At 40.6% G+C, this 21,522-nt stretch overlaps 1 protein-coding gene and 1 non-coding gene across 2 annotated transcripts; both read right to left on the bottom strand.

Moving 5' to 3' along the window:
• Nucleotides 1–225: 225 nt before the first annotated feature.
• Nucleotides 226–7,810, bottom strand: LOC4342731 (ent-cassadiene hydroxylase-like). The gene is made up of 2 exons (XM_015792419.2): nt 6,795–7,810; nt 226–1,095 (listed from the first exon to the last, which is right to left on the bottom strand). Exons 1-2 carry the CDS (start codon nt 7,722–7,724, stop codon nt 472–474), a joined length of 1,554 nt encoding a protein of 517 aa, XP_015647905.1. The 5' UTR covers nt 7,725–7,810; the 3' UTR covers nt 226–471.
• Nucleotides 7,811–20,190: 12,380 nt separating this feature from the next.
• Nucleotides 20,191–20,297, bottom strand: LOC112939768 (small nucleolar RNA R71). Its single transcript, XR_003243638.1, has one exon. It is a non-coding gene; the product is annotated as a small nucleolar RNA R71 (small nucleolar RNA).
• Nucleotides 20,298–21,522: the final 1,225 nt, after the last annotated feature.

The following is a 21,522-nucleotide window of genomic DNA, read 5'->3' as shown; positions in this document are numbered from 1 at the left end:
TTTTCTCACTAGTAATAGGTGAAATTGTGATGGCAGAACAGTTTGTCACTAGATATCCGTCCAATGGTGACAGCAAAATAATTTGTCACTATACAACCACTTACTAGTGAGAGAAGTGAGGGTTTCATCACTAGAGTTCATCACTGAAAGCCTAATCCCTTGTAGTGGACAAATATACAGATATGCAAGTACTTAATAGGATGTAATTTTACGGGTCACCTAGTATTTTATATGTACAAGATACACACTTAATTATTTCATTGGCAGTACAATTATTAAGAGCATAAGTACGTACATAAGTAGGCTCAATATGTTTTTTCTGCTCAGGTACATAAGTTATCTTGAAATCGCGAAGACCCCATATCTAACAGCACACATATATACCAACCCCATATATATATCTGGCAGTACATACATATACTATGGGCGCTGTTCTGATCTTTTTGAAGATGCATTGTGTTACACTGGCATTTACGCACAGCTCGAAGAAATGTGAGTAACTGGACACACATTTAGGTCAGAGCATTTAGCAGCAACAAGACCGGGCGACTCCTGCATATCAAGATCTTTGTGCAACATTCCATCGGGCAGATTCCAATCAAAATGGTAGAGAAGATTAGCCAAGGCAAATTCCATGTTGGCCCACCCAAGATTTATCCCAGGACATATTCTACGACCAGAGCCAAATGGAAGAAACTTAAAATTACTCCCTTTAAGTTCTATATCATTATCTTCAAATCTCTCTGGCTTGAACTCCTCGGCATTCTTCCAATACATACTATCCCTGCATATTGCCCACACATTCACAAATACAGATGTACCTTTGGGTACATCATAGCCCATGATCTTACATGTCTCACGGCACTTGCGAGGGGACAATAGCGGCACTGGGCAATGTAATCGAAACGATTCCTTTAATACCATCTTTAGATAGCTTAGTTGGGCAAGATCATCTTCAGTTATGGTGTTTTTCCCTTGGAAGGCTTGCCGCATCTCAGCCTGCACCTTTGCCATTACTCTTGGGGAGCGCATGAGCTCTGCCATGGTCCAAATCAGTGTTGTAGACGACGTATCCGTGCCAGCCCCAAACATGTCCTGGAATGATGGTTTTTGTAATTAATAATTTACTAATCACCAGAAATCTTTTTTATCCATTACCACCTAAACTTGCACAATACGCGCCTGAACATACAGCCTAAACCTGCTGTACAAAGCATGATGCCATTTTTTCAGTAAAACATTACTATCTTTTTGTATACAATATTGTTATATGTATGCTTTCTTATTTAATCTCATAGGAGGTCTTGACCCTTATTCGAGGCTATTTATGTAAATAAAACTTTATGGTTGGGTTTATTCTAAATAGAGAGGTTAGGATGTAATCATCTTGCTTATTTTCTTTTAAAAAAGCTAACTATGTTTTGTAGGCGTAGGTTCTCTGTCTATCTTCATACTACGAGCTCACAATGCTCCATCTTACCTCAGGTAAGTAAGAGCTAAAAAATCAATCTTGAGCATTGAACTATTTCTTTGTTTCATTGATTTTTTTTACTCTTAATACATAAACGACAGCAATGAAACGACGATGATGATGAGGACAAGGGAGGGCGAGGTGAGTGTGGAGGAAGATGGGCCTAAGGGCATGCACAATGGAGACCACTGCAGGCACCAGTGATCTCAAGACGCCACATAGGATAGAACCACACAAAGGTCACACTACTCACAGCGGAAACCACTCCAAAACGTATTTTGCATTCAGCCACTATCTATTTATATGTCAGCTCTGATAGTGTATCTTATTATAAAACCTATTAAAACTTTATATTTTGGTCCTTATAACAATTAAAAGAAGTATATATGCACCCCTAAACACCATATGGACCCACTGTCAGCCTCTCCCCCTCTCTTTTTTATTCTCTCTCCCGAGCCTTCTCGTCTTCTCCATAGAAACCATCTATTTTATTCTCTCTCCCTCTCTCTGCTGAGCATTCTCGTATTCTTCTTCTCCAAAGAAACCGGCGCTCTCCTTCTTCTCCTAGTCCACCTTGCCGACCAGACCCCTCCCCTACCCCGTGAGCTCGCCGGTGAGACCTATTCCCTCCTTGTCCCTCACGCCGCCGCGAGATCCCCATCTCCCCTTTCCTTCTCTCTAGGTGAGCAGAGGGCGACGGGATCGGCGGCGCTCGAGCTCGAGCTCTCCGACAACGAGAGAGAGTTGGGCAGCGCGGATACAGCCTCGTGCTCGCTGGATCTGGCGACACAAGCCACAACAGCAGCGGATTTGCCGGCGAGCGGCGACGAGACCACAACGACGACGGCAGTTCCTCTCCCCCTCCGTTCTTCGCAAGCGTCGGCGACGGTGCTTCTCCGACCATGAGCTCACCGGATCTGGCGGCGGATCTGGTGAGCAGCGACGCGACCACAATGGCGGCGGTGAGTGGCGACGACAACCACAGCGAGATGGGGATTTGGGGCAGGTGCACGCGGGGACCGACCGGACGAAGCGATACGTGGGGCTCCGACTCCTCCAATGCTAGTCTTCGAGTCGTGGCTTAGCGGCTCCCGAGCCTAGGTGCGGCGCTTCAAGCGTTCCCTCTGCAAGCGCGCTTCCGGCCTGTGGAACCTCGTTCGGCTACGAGCTCGGCTCGGCTCTGACGTGGGCTCAGCTCTGACGTGGGAGCCGTGAGACCACAGGTCAGAGTGGAGCGTTGTACATGGCCTATGGACGGCATGGATGTGGAGCCCGAGGACGAGGTCCTGGTCACGGTGTGAAGGCGAGGTGCCAGAGTGTGGCCGGCCAGGGCAACTGAGGCACAGTAGGTGGGGGGCCAGAGTGAGAGGCTGTGGAGCTGCAAGACGAGGTGGAGGCCACCGACCAGCTGGGAGGGGCCGCCGGCACAAGCGGAGGAAGACGTAAAGCCACGGCCCATGGCCCCGCCTCCTAGCACGTACTCCTGGATGGGCCAGCTGCTAGGGCCATGACACCAGACCGGCCCAGGCAGTATGTAATTTAGGGATAAAGTTTTGATTTTTAATATATTGCCATGTTTTATATGCTAGTAAATCTTTCGTTCAAATTAAAATATATGTTAAATCTTTTGTTGCAAGTAATAATTCCCTCCATCCTAATAAAATATAAGTACAACTATATATATTTTTTCAATGTTTCAAAATACATGGCGTGCGTGCAGGCATGCATGCAAGCAATTAACTAGCACACCCACTCTTCTAAATCCGTCGTTTTTAAAATCCTTCACCCTCAAGATTTAATCCCATCGGGTGTACTTATTGTATTTATTGCTGTGATGAAAATGAGTAGGAGATAGTAATTCTTTTTTGGCCTTTGCATTAGTGGTTGTTGCACGTCTTATAGTTTGGGATGGAAGGAGTATATGTTAAAACTAAATATTTAACCCAAATTAATATATGCTGAATCTAATCTCTTATAATATGGTATCTAGAGTAGTTTACAAGTGGACGCATAGAAATTAGTCTTCTCAATGACATGTGGTCTCAACTGGTTTTACTTTTTATTCAAAAGTTTATAGAAATTTTGTACGAAGGCCGATTGTGATTAACAAAATTCCAGAGTGACCCTTACTATAATTCCTTCAATTTGGTTAGGTCAATAACTCCTTCAACTAATAAATTTAATACTATGTATTCTCACAAATGTCATGATATCTAGCAAGCTAAGGTCACATGGTACGCATGGTAACAATAGAGAGTGACCCTTGTAATGAAAGTATTTTAAGGATAAAGATACCTAACCAAAATGAAGCACATGTAGTAAGTACCACATAGATAAGTTTTTTTACCTTAATCAGAATCCATGTGAATTCTCTATGAAATTCATTTTTATCTTAGAATTACATGCACATGGAGCCTGCATAATTAGGTTGTCCACCTACGCAAATATTTCTAAATATTTATGGACAAGCAAGCCCACCAATGCATGCAACCAGCGGTGCGCATCTGCCTCTATAAAGTGTTTCCACGGTTGGTTGCTAAGTCATTCGCATACGAAAAGATTTTTAACTTATAGCTGTATTTCAAAAGAAGCTGCATGCAAAAATCATTTAGACATAATAAATCGACCAGAGTGGTTCAGTGATTTAAGTCTAGGAGTAGTATTCTATCCGAAATAACCAGCACCACCATGGTTACCCGCTAGATCCACGAGCTCCACCCCGGTTGTCCACTTGCTCTGCCAACGCCGCCATTCCCTGCAAGATCTCCACTCATCCTACTTTTCCCATACGCCTCCGGCAAAGGTGATGCATCCGCATCTAAGTGACAACCTCCTGCGGGATGTCCCACCATAACCACAAAACATCCTGGTACATTGTCCTTACACTGCTATCGACGGCTATCGTCGGAGATTTAAGCTTGCTTGTGTATAATGACAGTTGCTTGCTTTGTTGCTTATTTGAACACTGCCGAGGGTGATTTCATCTGGTGGCATTTAGGGTGTTAATAGATCTACTCGGTCTCTTGCTTCTCTAGTTGTATATATTGGATGCATGGGAGGTATAGGGAAATTACAGAGAAATCAGCCATAGGAAAAATTGCCTGCGACAACAAGCATTAGTGCTTCATCTATTTTTTTCGGAGCAGAGCCTTTTCACAATCTTTTCTTATGTCCATGTTCCCAACCTCACTCTCTCGTTTACCACGCGCACGCTTTTCAAATTGCTAAACGGTGTGTGTTTTGCAAAAGTTTTTTAAAAAGATTGCTTTAAAAAATCATATTAATTCATTTTTGAAGTTTTTTTAAGCTAATTATTAATTAATCACGCATTCATCCATTGCTCCGTTTTCTGTGTCAAATGTGAGGGTTCCCAACCCTCACCTAAGAAACCAGCCTTAGAAGTGTAGTGGATCGGTATGTTGATGCAAAACAAAGTGCTTAATTAGCTATATGCATTGATTCATATTGAGCAAATGTTTAGAGAAGACAGCGTAGATAGAATTTATGCTATATATATATCTCATGCGAGCCAGATGTATAGATTGGATTTGTATGACTTAAAACTATCATTTTCAGTATGTATTTTGCATCCAAATGTGGATATGGATAATATATATATATATATATATATATATATATATATATATATATATATATATATATATATATATATATATATATATATATATATATGATCAACACAATTGGCACAATCTATAATGTTCAGTTAATGTGAATGTGGTTAAGAATTTGTAATGTGATTGACGTGAATATATTCTGACAAGAGATCTCCCAATGGTTTGTATGGGCTCGCCGTGCTACATGGCAGCTAGATTTTTTTTTTGTGCCGGCGGTTTTTCTGAACTGAACCGCCTGCAAAAACTTGTATCCACAGGTGGCCACCATATATAAGAAATCATCATTTGTAAATGTATTTTGCTGATGGGAACATAAGATATACGTCTGTCTAAATCCATTTTCACGTGTGGTTCTTTCATGAGCCTGCAAATGTACTTCCTTTGTTCAAGCCCTCACAAGGTGGGTCAAGAAACACCCGTGAAAACATGTTATAAGCCACCTAGAAACATATTTTCTGCACTTGTGTCAATGACCCATAACAACTCTTTCTACATTTCAATGACGCATCCAAGTAATGTGCAAAACAAATATAATACTTGCAAGAGAAATAAATGGTTATTTTAAAACCACATATTTTAATTAGGTGTAAGAAATAAAATTAAAATATTTTTGGAATTTTAAAATATTTCAATTTACCATAACCATTAAACTGAATATAGTATAACATTGATGTTCTATGTTAAACATAATTTCTACTCCCTCCGTCCCATAATATAAGGTATTTTGAGGTTTTTTGCTTGTAACGTTTGACCACTCGTCTTATTCAAAATTTTTTGAAATTATTATTTAGTTTATTTGTGACTTACTTTATTATCTACCGTACTTTAAGCACAACTTTTCGTTTTCTATATTTGCAAAAAAAATTGAATAAGACGAGTGGTCAAACGTTGCAATCAAAAATTCAAAATCTCTTATATTGTGGGACGGAGAGAGTAGCAAATTTCATACATATTACTCCCTCCGTTTCACAATGTAAGACTTTCAAGCATTGTCCACTTATATATAGATGTTAATGAATATATATATATATATATATTGTCTAGATTCATTAACATCTAAATGAATGTGGACAATACTAGAAAGTCTTACATTGTGAAACGGAGGAAGTAGCACTTACCGTAATTTTCATTCCCCTATTAATGTTGTTTCTCATGATTGAACATTGCCCCTAATCTACCATGAATACATAGATTGAATGAGTATGCACATATTAAAGGGAAAGTTTACTCAATTAATTTACCAGGTTGTTGTTCCCATATCTTGTTAAAAACACAATTTCATGGGGCAAGTTTTAAATGGAAGGATGTGTTGGGTTCATTTAAGTTAAGTTAAAACTTAACTTAAGCATGTGTTGGGTTTGTTGAATGGGGTGGATTGGACAAGTCGAAACCTCAAAACTCTTTTTGAGGGTGTTTGGCTTGGAACAGTTAGACTGTATTCATTCCTAAAAGGGAATGTGTCACTAAGATCTGGATCAACCATATCCCTCAAAACCTGACGGACTAATCCAACCCACTTTTTTTCTTGTCACTCATATGCGAATCATACCATCCATCTCAAAAAAAAAAAAAAAAGGTCCATCCCTTAAAAAAAATGGATAGTCTAACCTATAAATAACACCCTGTTCCTAAACCAAAGACGACATGCTAAATGATTAAAAAACAGTGATGTGAAGCTTACTCACCCATAAAAGAACGGTGATAACTTGGTTTGTAATTGGAATTGGCGTGCCGCCTTCCTTCTGGAGCCTGAGCAACACGTCGAGAGAGCATGACTTGCTCTCCACCGCCGCCTTATCGCCAACGTCGTCGTTGCCGCTCATCATGTCCGTTTCGATTTGGTTCTTCCGTTCTTGGATGATCTCCTCTATGATGCGCTCCACTTTGTTGCGGTTCGCGAGAACGTTCCGTGGCCCTGTCGCGACCATCGACGCGAGCTTGGAGGACGGGAAGAGGTCGGCGACGCTGAGCGCCGACGTCTGGTGTAGTATGGCGTGCAGCGCGGCCAGGAACTCTTCACGGTACTTGCACCGGCTCCCGACGGAGCACCGGAGCACGGTGTCGTTGACCAACCTGTTCACCATGTCGGTAAGGTTCACGGTGGCGCCGGACGCTGCGGCGGCCGACAGGTCGCGCACGAGCCGCGCCACCTCCTCTTCGCGGACGCGCCGGAATGACCGCACCCGCGCCACGGTCAGCAGCTCCTGCGTGAGCAGCTTGCGGAGGTGGCGCCACCGCTCGCCGTACTGGGCCATCACCACGTCCGTGCCACCGAAGGTGATAGCCGCCGTGGTGCTGGTCAAGTGGCGGTCGGCGAAGATGAGGTCGTGGTCCCTGAGGATCTCCTGCGCCGCCTCCGGCGACGACGCGACCACCGTGGGCACCTCGCCTAACCAGAGCTGCATGACGGGGCCGTGCTCCCGGGCCAGCTTCCCGATGACGCTGTGCACGCTCTCGCTCCAGGACACGAGGTGGTGGGCGCTGCCGATCAGCGGCAGCGTCCATGGCCCCGGCGGCAGGTTCAGTCTCGGCTTCTTGGCATATGATGATATCAGCTTGGACAGGAAGACCAACACAAGGGATGCGCCCACAGCGAGCAACACCTTGTCCTCCATGCCCGTAGGATCGATGTGCTGTACTAGTAGGCTGGTAGCCACTAGTATAAATAGCGATGCTGAGCCAAAGCCACAGCATTTCTAGTGTGAGAGTTTGCCGAGATTTTTTGAGAGATTCGATTGTTGTGGCGTGATAACAGTATTGGCGAGACGCCGTCACTTCTACGGCATATACGACAGTGACCGATGGTGGCTAGCATGCCCACCACGGAACTCTAGGGCTATGTTCACACTAGGGGCTAATGTTCTAAATTAACCGTCAACCTCTCATCATATATGCTGGGCTCTAAACCCAACGTAGTTAGCGGTTCTTAATTAGTGGAATCAATGAGCACTATTGGAGAACCGATCTTCGCTCGATCGGCCAAAATCGTAAATATCTCGGATGTAAAACGAATCGGTGCTAAAAATGATATTTATTACTGGTTAAAATACCCAACGGCACTTTAAAATCTTTAGCCAGTTCTAAAAATCATTTTTAGGCCCCCGTGATATTAATTATGTATTGGCTGGTGTACTAAAGTTCAACACCAACTAGTATTAAAGGTCATATCCTTTTTATAGGTATTCTTGCTCCTCCAGCTCAAGCGATTGCTACAAAGTGAAAGGAGGAGGAATGGATGTGCTACCAAATTTTTTTGTGAAAATATTTTGATGTATGGTTAGCATATTACATTTCTAGCTATATTTTTATACGTCTTCTCTCTTAAATAAGTTTATGGAAAAAGAGAAAATAAGAGAGATCTAAAAGATCTAAAAGTAGTATTTGGAAAAAGGATCTGACAGCTAACCTATAGCACGTGAAGATGGTTGTTGACGGTCATTATAGACTAATTTAGACCATCAATATACTTAAAATAAAGAAGAAGTAGCTATGCTTGCAATGCATATTTATTTTAGAATAATATTTTTCCACTTGTACTTGGAGTATTATTTGTTTGCAGAGATTAGCACATAAATTAATGGAGAAGAAAAAAAAGGAAAAACTCACTCTTAAGCAAGCTCAAGGATAGAGAGGCCCACATGCAGGTGAAACCATCCTAGAAACCGCCATAACTGTCACAACCGTCATGAGTACCCATCTGTCAGCCCTTGTACAAAGTTTGGAGGCCTGCTGGGCCGCTCAGGTTCGGCTGAACCAGGGGTTCAGCCAAACCCTGGCAATGTCGGTTCAGCCTGGCCTTACACGTGGATGTCCAGGATTGCTTGCTGATGGCCGTTGCGGGCCATTTCCGACATTTCGCATACTCTACAACCGTCATACCTGCCTATTTAAGGAGGAGCTCATTCACACTCCAACACACACTCAAGCAAGAAGCTTTGATCTCTCTCTCAAGTTTAGTTAGTGCTCTAGTGCTAAGTGGAATGGAATAGGATAGTTCTCGGAGTCCTCGAGTCTTTGGAAGATTTCGGTATGGCTCTAGTAGTTTTTCCTTCCTTTTTTGTAAGACCCTCGGAATTAATGGAATATTCTTCTTTGTATACCTACGGTACTTTGCATTGTCTGAGTACTGGTTTTACTTTATGTTTGTGTCAATATAGTTGAATGACTAGCCCACCAGAGAGGTGCAATAGTTTGGGTTTAATGTTCATGCAAATGATTGCTCTATGTTATTCTAGAGGACATAGAGTAGTATTTGATAATGTATATATGCTGCGAGACAGTAGATTATTAAATATCATTAATTAGGCATATATGCTGCGAGACAGTAGAGGTGGACTATTGATGGTAACAGTTCAGTACGTGTATTCCTACACGTTAGTATATATTTCTAAGACAATTTCCTGGGGACGGCACTCCTCCGTATTTACCCCGGTTGGACGGCCATGACAGATTGTCATAAGAAACTTGACAACCTAGGGTGGTCTCTCGAAGCACCAGGAGGGCACTGTTACGGGGTATTGGTCAGTACAACTGTATACTAACAGATGTAAACGAAAGTTGAGTCTGTATTAGAATTATATGAATGATTACTTTTCTATTTCTTCTTCCACATTAGTCTAGAATTATTTAAGTGAGAGAATCTAAGTCTTTCTGCTCTGTGTCACTCCACCCATATGATTAAAGTAACCCCTGCATAGACTTTGACATATATATATATATATATAGATATATATAACATATATAAGATATTGGCAGAGTTCTCTCTTTTATAAATCTTCCCTTGGGATCAAATAAATATGATACATTGGAATACTTCTGGGTGAAATGCTACAATAGTATATTCATGCGCTTGCGGATTACTTCTGTAACCATAAATATATCAGTGCTATTCTGTGCCATTGCTAGGAATTCGTATTTTTAGTAATGTCATTAAGAAATACCAACAATGGTCACGTTGCGATATGGAAGAAGAAGTTTGTTTTTGGAGAGTTACCCTATTAGAAAGTCTTAGAGATCCGCCATGGAATCGACGTGATGCACTTGACTAAGAACCTGTGCATCAACCTGCTTGTATTCCTATGTGTATACGGGAAATCGAAAGATAGACTTGAAACACGTAATGATCTCAAGTATATGAATCAACGCGACGGCCTTCATCCGGAGCCGAAGGAGAAAGGAAACCATTACTTAAGTCCAACCAGCTATACTTTGAGCTAAGGAAAGAAGGAACAAACCAAGCCGGATTACAGGGGATAACTCACATGCGATAACAGAATAACAACCTACACGCTAATAGCAACAGAATGAATCCTTATCCCATGTGAGCAGAACCGTGAATACTCCTAATCCGAACCTGCACATTATCTAACACGATCAATCCTTCAACTGGAGTAGTGTACTCCCGCGACAGCCGACGCAAGAATGCTCATCGACTTCGTATCTTCCTGACTGTGACTGGACCTTGTTTGAACTTTGAATGTTTGATCCAAATTATTTTTATTTTGTTAAAACATAAAGATGTTTATTTCATCGACCCTAGACATGTCTACTAGGTATAGAGATAGGAAATATGATTTTGGTGCTGAAAAGCGTAAGGGACAAATACTAGAAATACCTCCTCTATTTCACATTATAAGTTTGGGTTTTTAATAGATTTATGTATGGATGTGTGTTTCATATATATGTCTAAATTAAATTTAGATAAATATTAGTGAATCTAAACGAAAATATAGAGTTCAAAGTGTCTTATAATATGAAAGAGAGGGAGCAACATATTAGACATATAATTTAGAAATTTTAGACGCACAACTTATATTTCGCACTAGGGCCTCAAATTCCTGAAGATGGCCCTGGAGCTTAGATCTGGAGTTAGTGACCAATGTACCCAGCCCCCTCATCACCGACGTTTGCCCTCCCTTCCGCCAGCCTGGACGTGGCGACAGCGAGGCTAACAAGGATGTCATCCTGGGGTTCGTCAGGGCGGAGCTGACGGCCATGCATGCCGCGCTACGGGACCTCACCGACCTGACCCCAGCGCAGCTCGACGAGCAGGCCAAGGCTGGGGCCAGCCACGCCACGTCGAGGACGCCGTCGACGCTTTCATGGTTTGGAGCCTAGAATTTATTTATCAAATTGTACTATACTCGATTGATCAGGCATTCTGTTATTTATCAATTCCCTATTTTCAAATTTATTTCTCTAAAAAATGTTTTAGCTAGTGGTTCTCTTTAGCTTGCCACTAGAGAAATTAAATCATTTTTTTTTTGCTAGCGGTTGCCGCGTCTTAACCTGTCACCTACGGAACTTGTTTTTCACTGGCGTAAAATGCATTATTTTCATTAGCGTTAGGTCGTTGGCCGCACCTCTAGCCGCTAGCGAGAACCTATTTTTGTCATCGGCGAAAATTATTTTTTTATAGTGACATCTCGGTCCCTTTTTACGTACTCCCTCCGTCCTAAAAAAAGGCAAACCCTGAGTTTGCGTGTCCAACTTTGACTGTCCGTCTTATATGAAATTTTTTTATAATTCGTATTTTTATTGTTGTTAGATGATAAAACATGATTAATATTTTATGCGTGACTTGTTTTTTTATTTTTTTTATAATTTTTTTAAATAAGACGGACGGTTAAATGTTGGGCACGGAAACCAGGATTTGTCTTTTTTTTTTTTTTTTACGGAGGGAGTACTCTGCTCGTTCTAGCTTGTCTGTAGTCAACGGTTAAGGTCGCCGGGAGTATGGCAGGCAGTGACCTTGGAACGTTCCTATCTTTATCCTTTTTTTTACCGAGATTGATTGACAACTTAAACAAATGATACGTTTCCATAAAAAGTCAAGTCGACACGTTTTGTTTTTACTACCACACATGGACTAATAATTTACATACCACGAAGAAGATTAAGGCCTTCTTTAGATTTCAACTTTTTTCTTCAAATTTCCAACTTTTCCATCATATTGTTCTAATTTTTTTCAAACTTTCAATTTTGACATGGTACTAAACACAGCCTAAATGAAGTTTGAGCTGTCAATTTTGTCAATTGTTTCTTAGCATGTGTTGCATGCATTGTCATTTTTTTTTCTAACACGAGCAGAGAAAACAGAGGCCCAGCTGTATTGTCTTTTTAGTAGAACTAGGCAAGTAGCCCGCGCACATGCGCAGGCACTTTGTCTAAAGTGGTATTTAAATATTTAATTTTAGTTTACTATTAATTAAAATTAGGAAGGTAGCCCGCGCATTCACACGGATATGTATCGTACGCTAAGTATGAGACATTTATAAGAGCGAAATATTAACCGGAGATCAATTGTCACGATTTCTCCATAAATTGTTTTCGTCGGTATTAATTGCTTATATAATTTTTAACCTATTACTTTTATGTTATATAATATTTAAGTAATATCTATAAGCAATTATTTATAATCTTCTTCATTATTTGAAAAGAATAGTCTTATTTTCTATAGAAAACATGTCAACGAAAGTAAAAATAATGTGTTTTCTTTTTTTAATTGCATATATATTATCATGGTTTGTTAGAGGATAAATTGGGTGGGACATGAGGCTTCACTAAATGTATGGGTTTATATAGCCTAATATGATTGATGTAATTTGAGAGGTGATCCATCCATGAACATTTTCATTTAGAGTGGGTCAGAGGATCACACAACCTAACATGAATACAATAATGACAAAATATAATTGCGTAGTAATATTTTTTAAATGTGATGTCCCATGAATACACGCTGTTTTTTCTATATAACATAGATCTAACGGTTAGAAATAATAATGGTTCCACCAGTTTAAAAGACATAGTAGTATTCCAAAAATGTAGCTTGAAAATTATGGTTGTTTCAATGTCTAATATTATTACGAAGTGAGTGTAGCTCAACTGGTTATGTTCCTTGTGATGGAACATGCCTGCCCGGATTTAAGTCCTAGATTTGACATGGGTGCTCGCATTTATGGTTAACTATTATTTCAGTGTTGACATACCCATTGGTAGCGAGGCGCTCGTGGTGATTTCGTCAATCTCAAAAATATATCGGCCCAGTCTTTAGAAGATACTCATAGGGGTAGGATGTGCGTGTGTGTGTTTATAAGGGTGAGTATGCATGCGTTGTGAGCGCCTGCGTTTGTATGGTGTATCTTAAACAAATACGCAATTTTATAGATTGTTTCTCTATGTGTGTTCTTATAAGGGTGAGTGTGCGCGTACTCAAAGTGCATGTGTTGTACGGTGTTTCTAAAAAAAATTGAATATTATTGATTGTTTCCCTTTTAGTATAATAGCTAAAAAAAATAGGGAGGGGATGGACGATGTTTTGTGCATGTGAGGGTGAGGAGGAGGTGGAGGAGATTTTATTCTTCTATTTTTTCTATATTATTTAAGTGAAAGCCGGTGATGGGGTGTTTCATTTGTTTCTAAGAATTTCAATGATTATTTCCTTTTTATAGGAGGTGACACATGGCGACTTAAGATTTTCATAAAAATAGATCTAATAGTTAAAAATAATGGATACAAGAATTTAATTGGATTTTTTTAGAAATTTAGGACATGATACACGGTGAGTAATGAGCATTCTGGAGGGTGTTTATTGATTTTTGTTATGTACAATGATTTAGTACAGCATGATACATATTTCAATTATTTTTTTGTTGTTATTTAGTTGCAATGCAAATTATAGTGTCTACCTTCAAACGATGTATTTTTTCTTTTATATAGTAAAATATAGCTAATGTGATCTTGATTTATTTATTTAGTTATAAAATAAAACAATAGCTATGACTGTTTTTATATTATGTTAGTTAAAAAAATAGAAGATGGGATAATTTAATTAGAGAGGAGAGGATGGGAGAGTCAGAGAGGGAAGGTCGGAGGTATATGTAAGGCAAGAGGATATGAGAGATTATTGTTTTTCAGGATAGATCGAATGATCCTGTAAATACAATTCATCTTAGGGCTATTAGAAATAACTTTTTCTAATTTAAGTGGATGTTATTAATCAGAAGGGTTAAAAATCTATTTGATTTTTTCTTAAAAATATATGGATATGTGGACAATAGCTAGTCCGTAGAATATATGTCACAAAATAATGAATTTCTATAATAATATTAGCTATATGATTTTAATAATATTAGTTATTTCAATTTTAAAATATTTTATTTTAAATAATCTAATGGAGTGCACCAATAAAAAATTAGCTATATGATTTAGATAATATAGTTGTTTAAAATTTGTTATCAAAAAAATATTTTTTTTCCATCTATCTAGAAGAAGAAAATAGGAGAGAAAGGAAATAGATAGGGAGGTATGCACATATGTACTGGACGGGAGGGGATGTGATATGCGAGCTTTTTCTTTATCCTTTTCTATTTGACTAAATAAATCTAATGACAAAAAGATAATAGGAAAATAGGAGAAAAAGGAAATACGTGGTATGTACTGGATGGGAGGAGTTAGGAATATGTGGGCCTTTTTATCCTTTTTTACTTGGATAAATAAATTTAATGTTAGAAAACAATGGGTCTACTGTATATTAGTGAAAATCGATGTATATTAGTGAAAATCGATGGCTAAATGTTTAGTTTACTCTTAATTTTTTTGTGAATTTTTTAATTTATTAAAATGTCATGCGACGGCGTAGGAGCATTTGTAGGAGTGCTACGTGGTGGCTTAAGTGTGTTATTATTCGGCTTATAAGTGATGGAGATGGTTGGAGCTAAGCATGTGGAAGCGTTTGGTGATTCGGAATTGGTGGTGCAACAAGTTGCCGGAGTTTACAAATGCTTGGACGGACCACTAAATAGGTATCTTGACTCATACTTGGATATTATTGTCAATTTTGATAATTTTGCTATTAGACATATTGCTAGGCATGATAATTCTAGAGCAAATGATTTGGCACAATAAGCATCTGCCTATAATGTGAAAAAGGGATTATTTTTTATATTAAAAGAGTCGGTGCTTGATTTTAAATCTTTGTGCGAAATTGACAAAATTGCAGACCATGGGCGGTCTGACTGGCGTTGCGCGGCCGGTCTGACCGGTTACCAGGGGCGGTATGACCGGCCACATGCCGCTGGTCTGACGGGCCACCCCAGGCGGTCTGACCGGCTGTATGGCCGGTCTGACCGGTTCTAGACAGAGCGCTGGGGGGCATGCCACAATATATAATATACGATATTAAAAGGCAGCGGGCTAATGTAAAGGTATAAAATAACGGATCATTAATTTAAATGAAAATCGATAGTGAAATTATATAGTGCCACGTGATGGTCTAAGAGTGCTTATACAAGCACCACGTGACTATATTTGTGGAGCAATAAATTTTATTTTTATAGTACAGAAGATCCTATTTTAAAAATACCGTCTATATTTTTTTCGTCGGTTATAACTTCGTACGTATATTTATCGTGCGTTCACCGTACATACGTATGTTCCTTTGTATTTTTCCATCCAAGTGAACTAATATTTATCGTACATACGTACGTTCTTTGTTTCTTCTGTAATAAGCAGTACCTAAAGATATACTCCATCATATACGTATGTAAATATTTTCATACGTATACGTATGTAAGTATTTCCAGTAAATGGATTCTCTAGCACAAACTTTTTAAATAGATCCAATCTAACGGTGTAAAATAGGCCCACCAATTTAAATAAAAATCGATGGTGGGATTATGGAATGCCCACTACGCCAGATCCTCACACCTCTGACGGGATACCTACGACGGGCAAATGATTTGGTCACTGATGACCGTCACCTTTGACGGGTCATACGGGATGTCGTCATCGGTGAGGCATTCTGCCGCGGCCCGTCATAGGTATCCTGTTACCTGTGATAGGCCGAAAGGAAAAGCTGTCACATGTGAGGCAGTGACGGGTTTTTCTTCCAACTCGTCACCGGTATCCCCTCACCTGTGACGGGCCGTCACAGGTGATGGGCAGCCACCTGTGATGGATTTGTTTTCCGGCCCATCACAGGTGAGGGGATACCAGTGACGGGCAACTCAATTGAAGCCCACCAAAGGTATGACCAACACCTTTGACGGACTTTTTTTACCTAACCTGTTTGAGGTGTGTTGGGTCTATAAATACCCCCCAAACCGCCAACGGCTTTCCATGCCGACCAGTTCATTGTTCACAAATCGGTTGGGGGTCAAGGGGGGCGAATTTTTGCTAAAATTCAAGGTAAAAAACACATTATTCTTCCCTTCATTCTCAATATATCGATCATCATATATTTTTCTTCCTATGTTATTGATTTCAGATGAATCGTAGTTGGATGTACCATGTTCATCGTTCATCTACAGAGTATAGAGAGGGGGTCACTGAATTTGTCACATTTGCGGAGAATGACAGAAAAAGTAGGATGAGCATATACATATTGTGTCCATGTAGGGACTGTAAGAATGAAAAGATGATCCTTGATAGCTGAGAAGAGCATTCTCATTTAATAACAAAAGGATTCATAAAGAAATATACTTGCTGGACCAAGCATTGAGCGCAAGAGGCGCCTGATGCCGCAGCTGAAGAAGTGTTGGATCAGAATGTAGAGAACACCGCCGCAGCTCGTGAAGGCATGTTTGTACCTTCTCCGTTAGGTGGAGAGACCATAGATTTGGACACTCAATGTCTATCTACTATGTTGCATGACATTGAAGACGCAGAGGACAATGACAGAGATTTTGAGAAGTTTAGTAAGTTGGTATAAGATTGTCAGATGCCCTTGTATGGTGGATGCAAGTCGAACCACAACAAGTTGTCATGCGTGTTGGAACTCATGAAGTTTCAGGCTAGTAATGGCTGGTCCGACAAGAGTTTTACATAACTTCTTGAGCTGTTAAAGGACCTGTTGCCAGAGGGGAACAATTTACCGCAGACGACATATGAAGCGAAGCAAGTATTATGTCCGTTGAGCCTGGAGGTCAGAGGAATTCATGCTTGTCCGAACGACTGTATTTTGTACTACAAGGAATACGCTGACTTGGATGTCTGCCCTGTCTGTGGGGCATCTAGATACAAACGAGCAAAGAGCGAAAGGTGAAGGAAGTAAGTCAAATAGGGGAGGCCCCGCAAAGGTGGTGTGGTATCTCCTAATTGCGGAGCGTATGAAGAGAATGTTTACGAATAAGGAACAAGCTAAGCTAGTGCGCTGGCATGCTGAAGAACGGAAAGTAGATAGTATGCTTAGGTACCTAGCTGATTCAGTACAGTGGAGGACAATCAATAGGATTTACCAGGAATTCTTAAAGGACCCAAGAAACATGCGTTTCGCAATGTGTACGGACGGCATTAATCCATTTGGTGATTTGAGCAGTCGTCACAGTAGATGGCCAGTTCTGCTTGTTAACTATAACATTCCTCCCTAGTTGTGCTTTAAAAGAAAGTATATTATGCTTGCTATGCTCATTCAAGGACCGAGACAACCTGGCAACGATATCGATGTGTTCCTTGAACCGATAATCGATGACTTCGAAAGGCTATGGAATGAGGGCACACGAACATGGGACGCATATGCACAAGAGTATTTCAATCTCCATATATGTTAATGAATCTAGGCACACATATATGTCTAGATTCATTAACATATATATGAATGTAGGCAATGCTAGAAAGTCTTATAATATGAAATGGAGGAAGTACTCTATACCTGTGCACCCAACATAGAGCAACTGATAAATCAGATATTAAACCCGCACCATTACACCTCTCTGGTAGCCTACCCAAACAATTAACATAAAGCAGATATAAAGTAAGACCAGTACTCGAACTAAACAAAGTACCGAAGATATATAAAGAAGAGTATTTCATTAATTTGGAAGGTATTACTGAAGAGGCTACAAAAACTGCTAGAGTCATACCAAAAACTCTTCCGAGGACTTCCGAACACTATTCTATACTACTCCACTTAGCACTATGTTGACGGTCGTTAGCGATCATTTTCGCCCGTCAATACTACCTAAATAAAGGAGAACTAGTTATGCTTGCAATGCATATTTATGCTAAATAATAAATATTCTACTAGCACTAGGATTACTAACCTCTTGCAGGGAATGAACACAAAATGGAGGAGAATCGATAGCAATACGGACGATCAATCAATCGAACGCTGTCGAGAATTAGACTTGCGGACAAGTGGGCTGAAAACACCAAATCGACACGACCAAAACAACCCAAAATTCACAAGTCTACATAAAGGAGCGGAAGAGGAGGCCACCAGCTGAAAATGGGCCAGGAAGGCCCATCCCACGGTTCGGCCGAACCCTCCCTGGCGCCGTTGGATACAAGCCTTCTTCTGTACGGCTTGGATCACTCCCCAATGGTGTTTGGAGGGAATTTCCGACCATTCTAACCATCTCAACCATCATTGAAAGGCTATAAAAGGACTTCACTCTCTCTATTTCTCCACACACCTCAAGCAAGAAGTTCATTTCATCTCTTAAGTTTAGTATAGTTTCTAGAGTATAGTGGAATAGAAATATAATAGAATCTCCCCCGCAAAAAAAATGAAATACAATAGAATCTTCAGTCCTCGGAGTCTTCGGAAGAATTCGGGTATGGCTCTACTATATTTTCCTTCTTTTTGTAAGACTTGTACTTTTATTAGAATACTCCTCTTTATACTACTTTGATATTATATTATTTTGCGAGTATATGAATACCAACTTTATTATATGTCTATATTCGTTATGATGCTAGCTTATCTAGGAGATTCAATGGTGTGGGTATAATGATCGTATTTACAATGACTATATGTTATGATGATGATATTAGAGTAGTATTTGGTAATTTAAGCGTGGTGTTTAGATTATTGGATATCATTATTTGGGGTTATATGCTGCGGAAGCGAGGTGGGCCGCTGATGATGACAGCTCAGTACGGGTATTCCTCCGCGCTATATAGTCCTATGTTAATTTTCTAGGGATGGTACTCCTCCAAATTTAGCCCCAGTTGTATGGTCATGACGGATTGTCGTAAGGAACTCGGCAATCAGGGGTGGCTTCTCAAAGCACCAAGAGGCCATTGGAAAGAGGGTATTAGCTAAGTAATGATATAATTAGGATGTATGTATAATATGTATGTATACTAAAAGTATAGGAATAGGATCTTTCTATATTCTTTCCACTTAATTTGATATCATGAGTAAGCGGATGAATGCTTCTGCTTAGTGTCACCCTACCCTTTGAATTGTATTAACCCTTGCTTAGACTTCGTTTATTACAAGTAATATATAAATTTTTAGTACGGTTCTCTCTATTATTATCTTCCCACGGGATTAAACAAATACGATACCATTCGAATACTCTCGGGTGAAATGCTATAATGGTATATCCGTGCGCTTGCGGATAAACTCTATTACCATAATATACCAGGAGTATTTTTGCGCCATGGCTAGGAATTATATTTCTAGTAATGTCGTTATGAAATACCAATAAGCATTCCTGGCGCCGTTGCCGGGGAAGATTTATAAAAGAGATCACCATTACTAATACTTTATATTTACCTCTATATAATCACTGTCCTTTGCAGGCTGGCCTTGGTTGTTTTCACATTTATTGTGGAAAAAGGGTAGTGCATGACTGGTTTTAACTTTTCGGAAAATTTCAAAGAAAATCTAGAAGTTTTCTTTCGGAGTGTCAAGTCGCGAGTCGTTGCTCCGAAGAAAACTCTTCCAACACAGAAACCAGCCATTCCAGCGCCACCAACCTTCGAGACTTGGCTGATAAGACCCTCTGCAAATTCGCTGCTCCCTTCGCTGACAACATGGCCACTGGGCCACAAATCAACATGGAAGACGTGGATTTCGATCTGAAGTCCAGCCTCATTACAATGGCATAGGCTAGCCCATTCTGTGGCAAGTCAAATAAGGATGCCAACACACATCTGCAATAGTTCCTGGAGATCTGCAACACATACACAATGAAGGGTGTCACGCCAGACGTCGTCAGGCTGTGGCTGTTTCCGTTTTCCCTCCTTGGGAAAGCGAAACAATGGTTTTATGCCAACCGTGCCACGATCAACACCTGGGACAAATGCTCTAAGGCATTCCTGTCAAACTTCTTCCCGATGGGTAAGACCAACACCCTTCGCGAAAGAATTTCAAGCTTCCAGCAGACAAGGGACGAGTCCATTCCTAAGGGATGGGAACAACTTCGGGAATATATGGCCGCATGTCCTCATCATGAGATGGATGATTGGCTGATCCCGCAGAACTTTTACAATGGACTCACTCCCACGTCATGCGACCATCTGGACGCGGCGACTGGAGGTGCCTTTTTCCCAAAAACTGTTCGAGGAGCCGTCGACTTGATAGAAAAAATGGTCTCCAGTATGGGCTAGAGCAAGGAACGATTCTAGACCCGTCAGCAAGGCGTGCACACCGTCATGGAGACGGAGATGCTTGCTGCCAAGCAGGATCTCCTCATGAAACGTTTGGACGATCACGAGAAGAGGTCACAAGGCACCGTCAAGGCCTTGGACTCACACGTTACGTGTGAAGTCTGCGGCAGCATGGGTCATTCTGGAGCGACTGCCCAGAAATCCGTGAAGAGGCGATGTACATGGGCAACAACAACGACGGATTCTATCCACAAGGAGGTCAGTGGTGGAACCAGCCACGCCCATATTTCCAAGGAGGCAATAATAACGGTAACTTTTCTAACCAACCCTCCTTGAAAGATCTTGTCTTTGCGCAGGCTAAAACCATAGATGCTCTTAGCAAAAAGCTAGCTGCTAATGACAAAATCTTAGAAAACATAAATCTTAAGCTAGATGGCTTTGCTTCTGCATTCCAAATGACAAGATCTTGTCTTTGCTATGTAGTGACAGCCATGACTCCCGTCCTAGTAATCCTCCACATTCGGATACATCATAGAGCTATAGCCAGAACCACGCTGGCAGACCAGTAGGGGTCGGTGCCCGAAACAACTTATTGGAAATTACCTTTACTTAGCTTAGATAATTAAAACACATAGAAAGTCCTCTCTAGCCTAGCTAGTCTGCCAGTAGTTGTTGTCCTTGTATAGTCTTAACCTTATGAAGATTACACACGTTCCCTAAGTTCGATATCCTTTTGGGGTCACATGAAGGTGAAGTGCTACAGCGGAATGTATTCCGTGCACTTGCGGATTTATCTGTGGTTGTAAGAAATACCAACAGCCAGCCTTCTTCGGGGTGGAGGAGGGTAGAGGAGAGTGGAAGGGAGTTGGGCCCGAGGGGAAGAAAAATAAAAGGAGGCCCATTTGAACAGTGACATTTCTAATTTTCTCTGGAATTTTGAGGAAACTTGGAAGGATTTGAATTTGAATTTTGACCTAGAGTTTGACAATAATTTGAGGGGGTTTCTTTAAGGGAGGATTTGAGATCTAATTTGGCACAAAATCAAGTAAGCACCAAATTTAAACTCCAGATTTT

The sequence above is a fragment of the Oryza sativa genome, chromosome 7 (assembly GCF_034140825.1).
Source record: "Oryza sativa Japonica Group chromosome 7, ASM3414082v1".
In the NCBI taxonomy this organism is placed as follows: domain Eukaryota; kingdom Viridiplantae; phylum Streptophyta; class Magnoliopsida; order Poales; family Poaceae; genus Oryza; species Oryza sativa.
This window is presented reverse-complemented; position numbering and strand designations above follow the sequence as displayed.

What these genes read in the sequence shown, in the direction of transcription:
- LOC4342731 (XM_015792419.2), bottom strand. Translation starts at nt 7,724, where the DNA reads ATGGAGGACAAGGTGTTGCTCGCTGTGGGCGCATCCCTTGTGTTGGTC. An exon ending in TTATCACCGTTCTTTTATGG is followed by an intron (nt 1,096 to 6,794) that starts GTGAGTAAGCTT and finishes CCATCATTCCAG; the next exon opens with GACATGTTTGGGGCTGGCAC.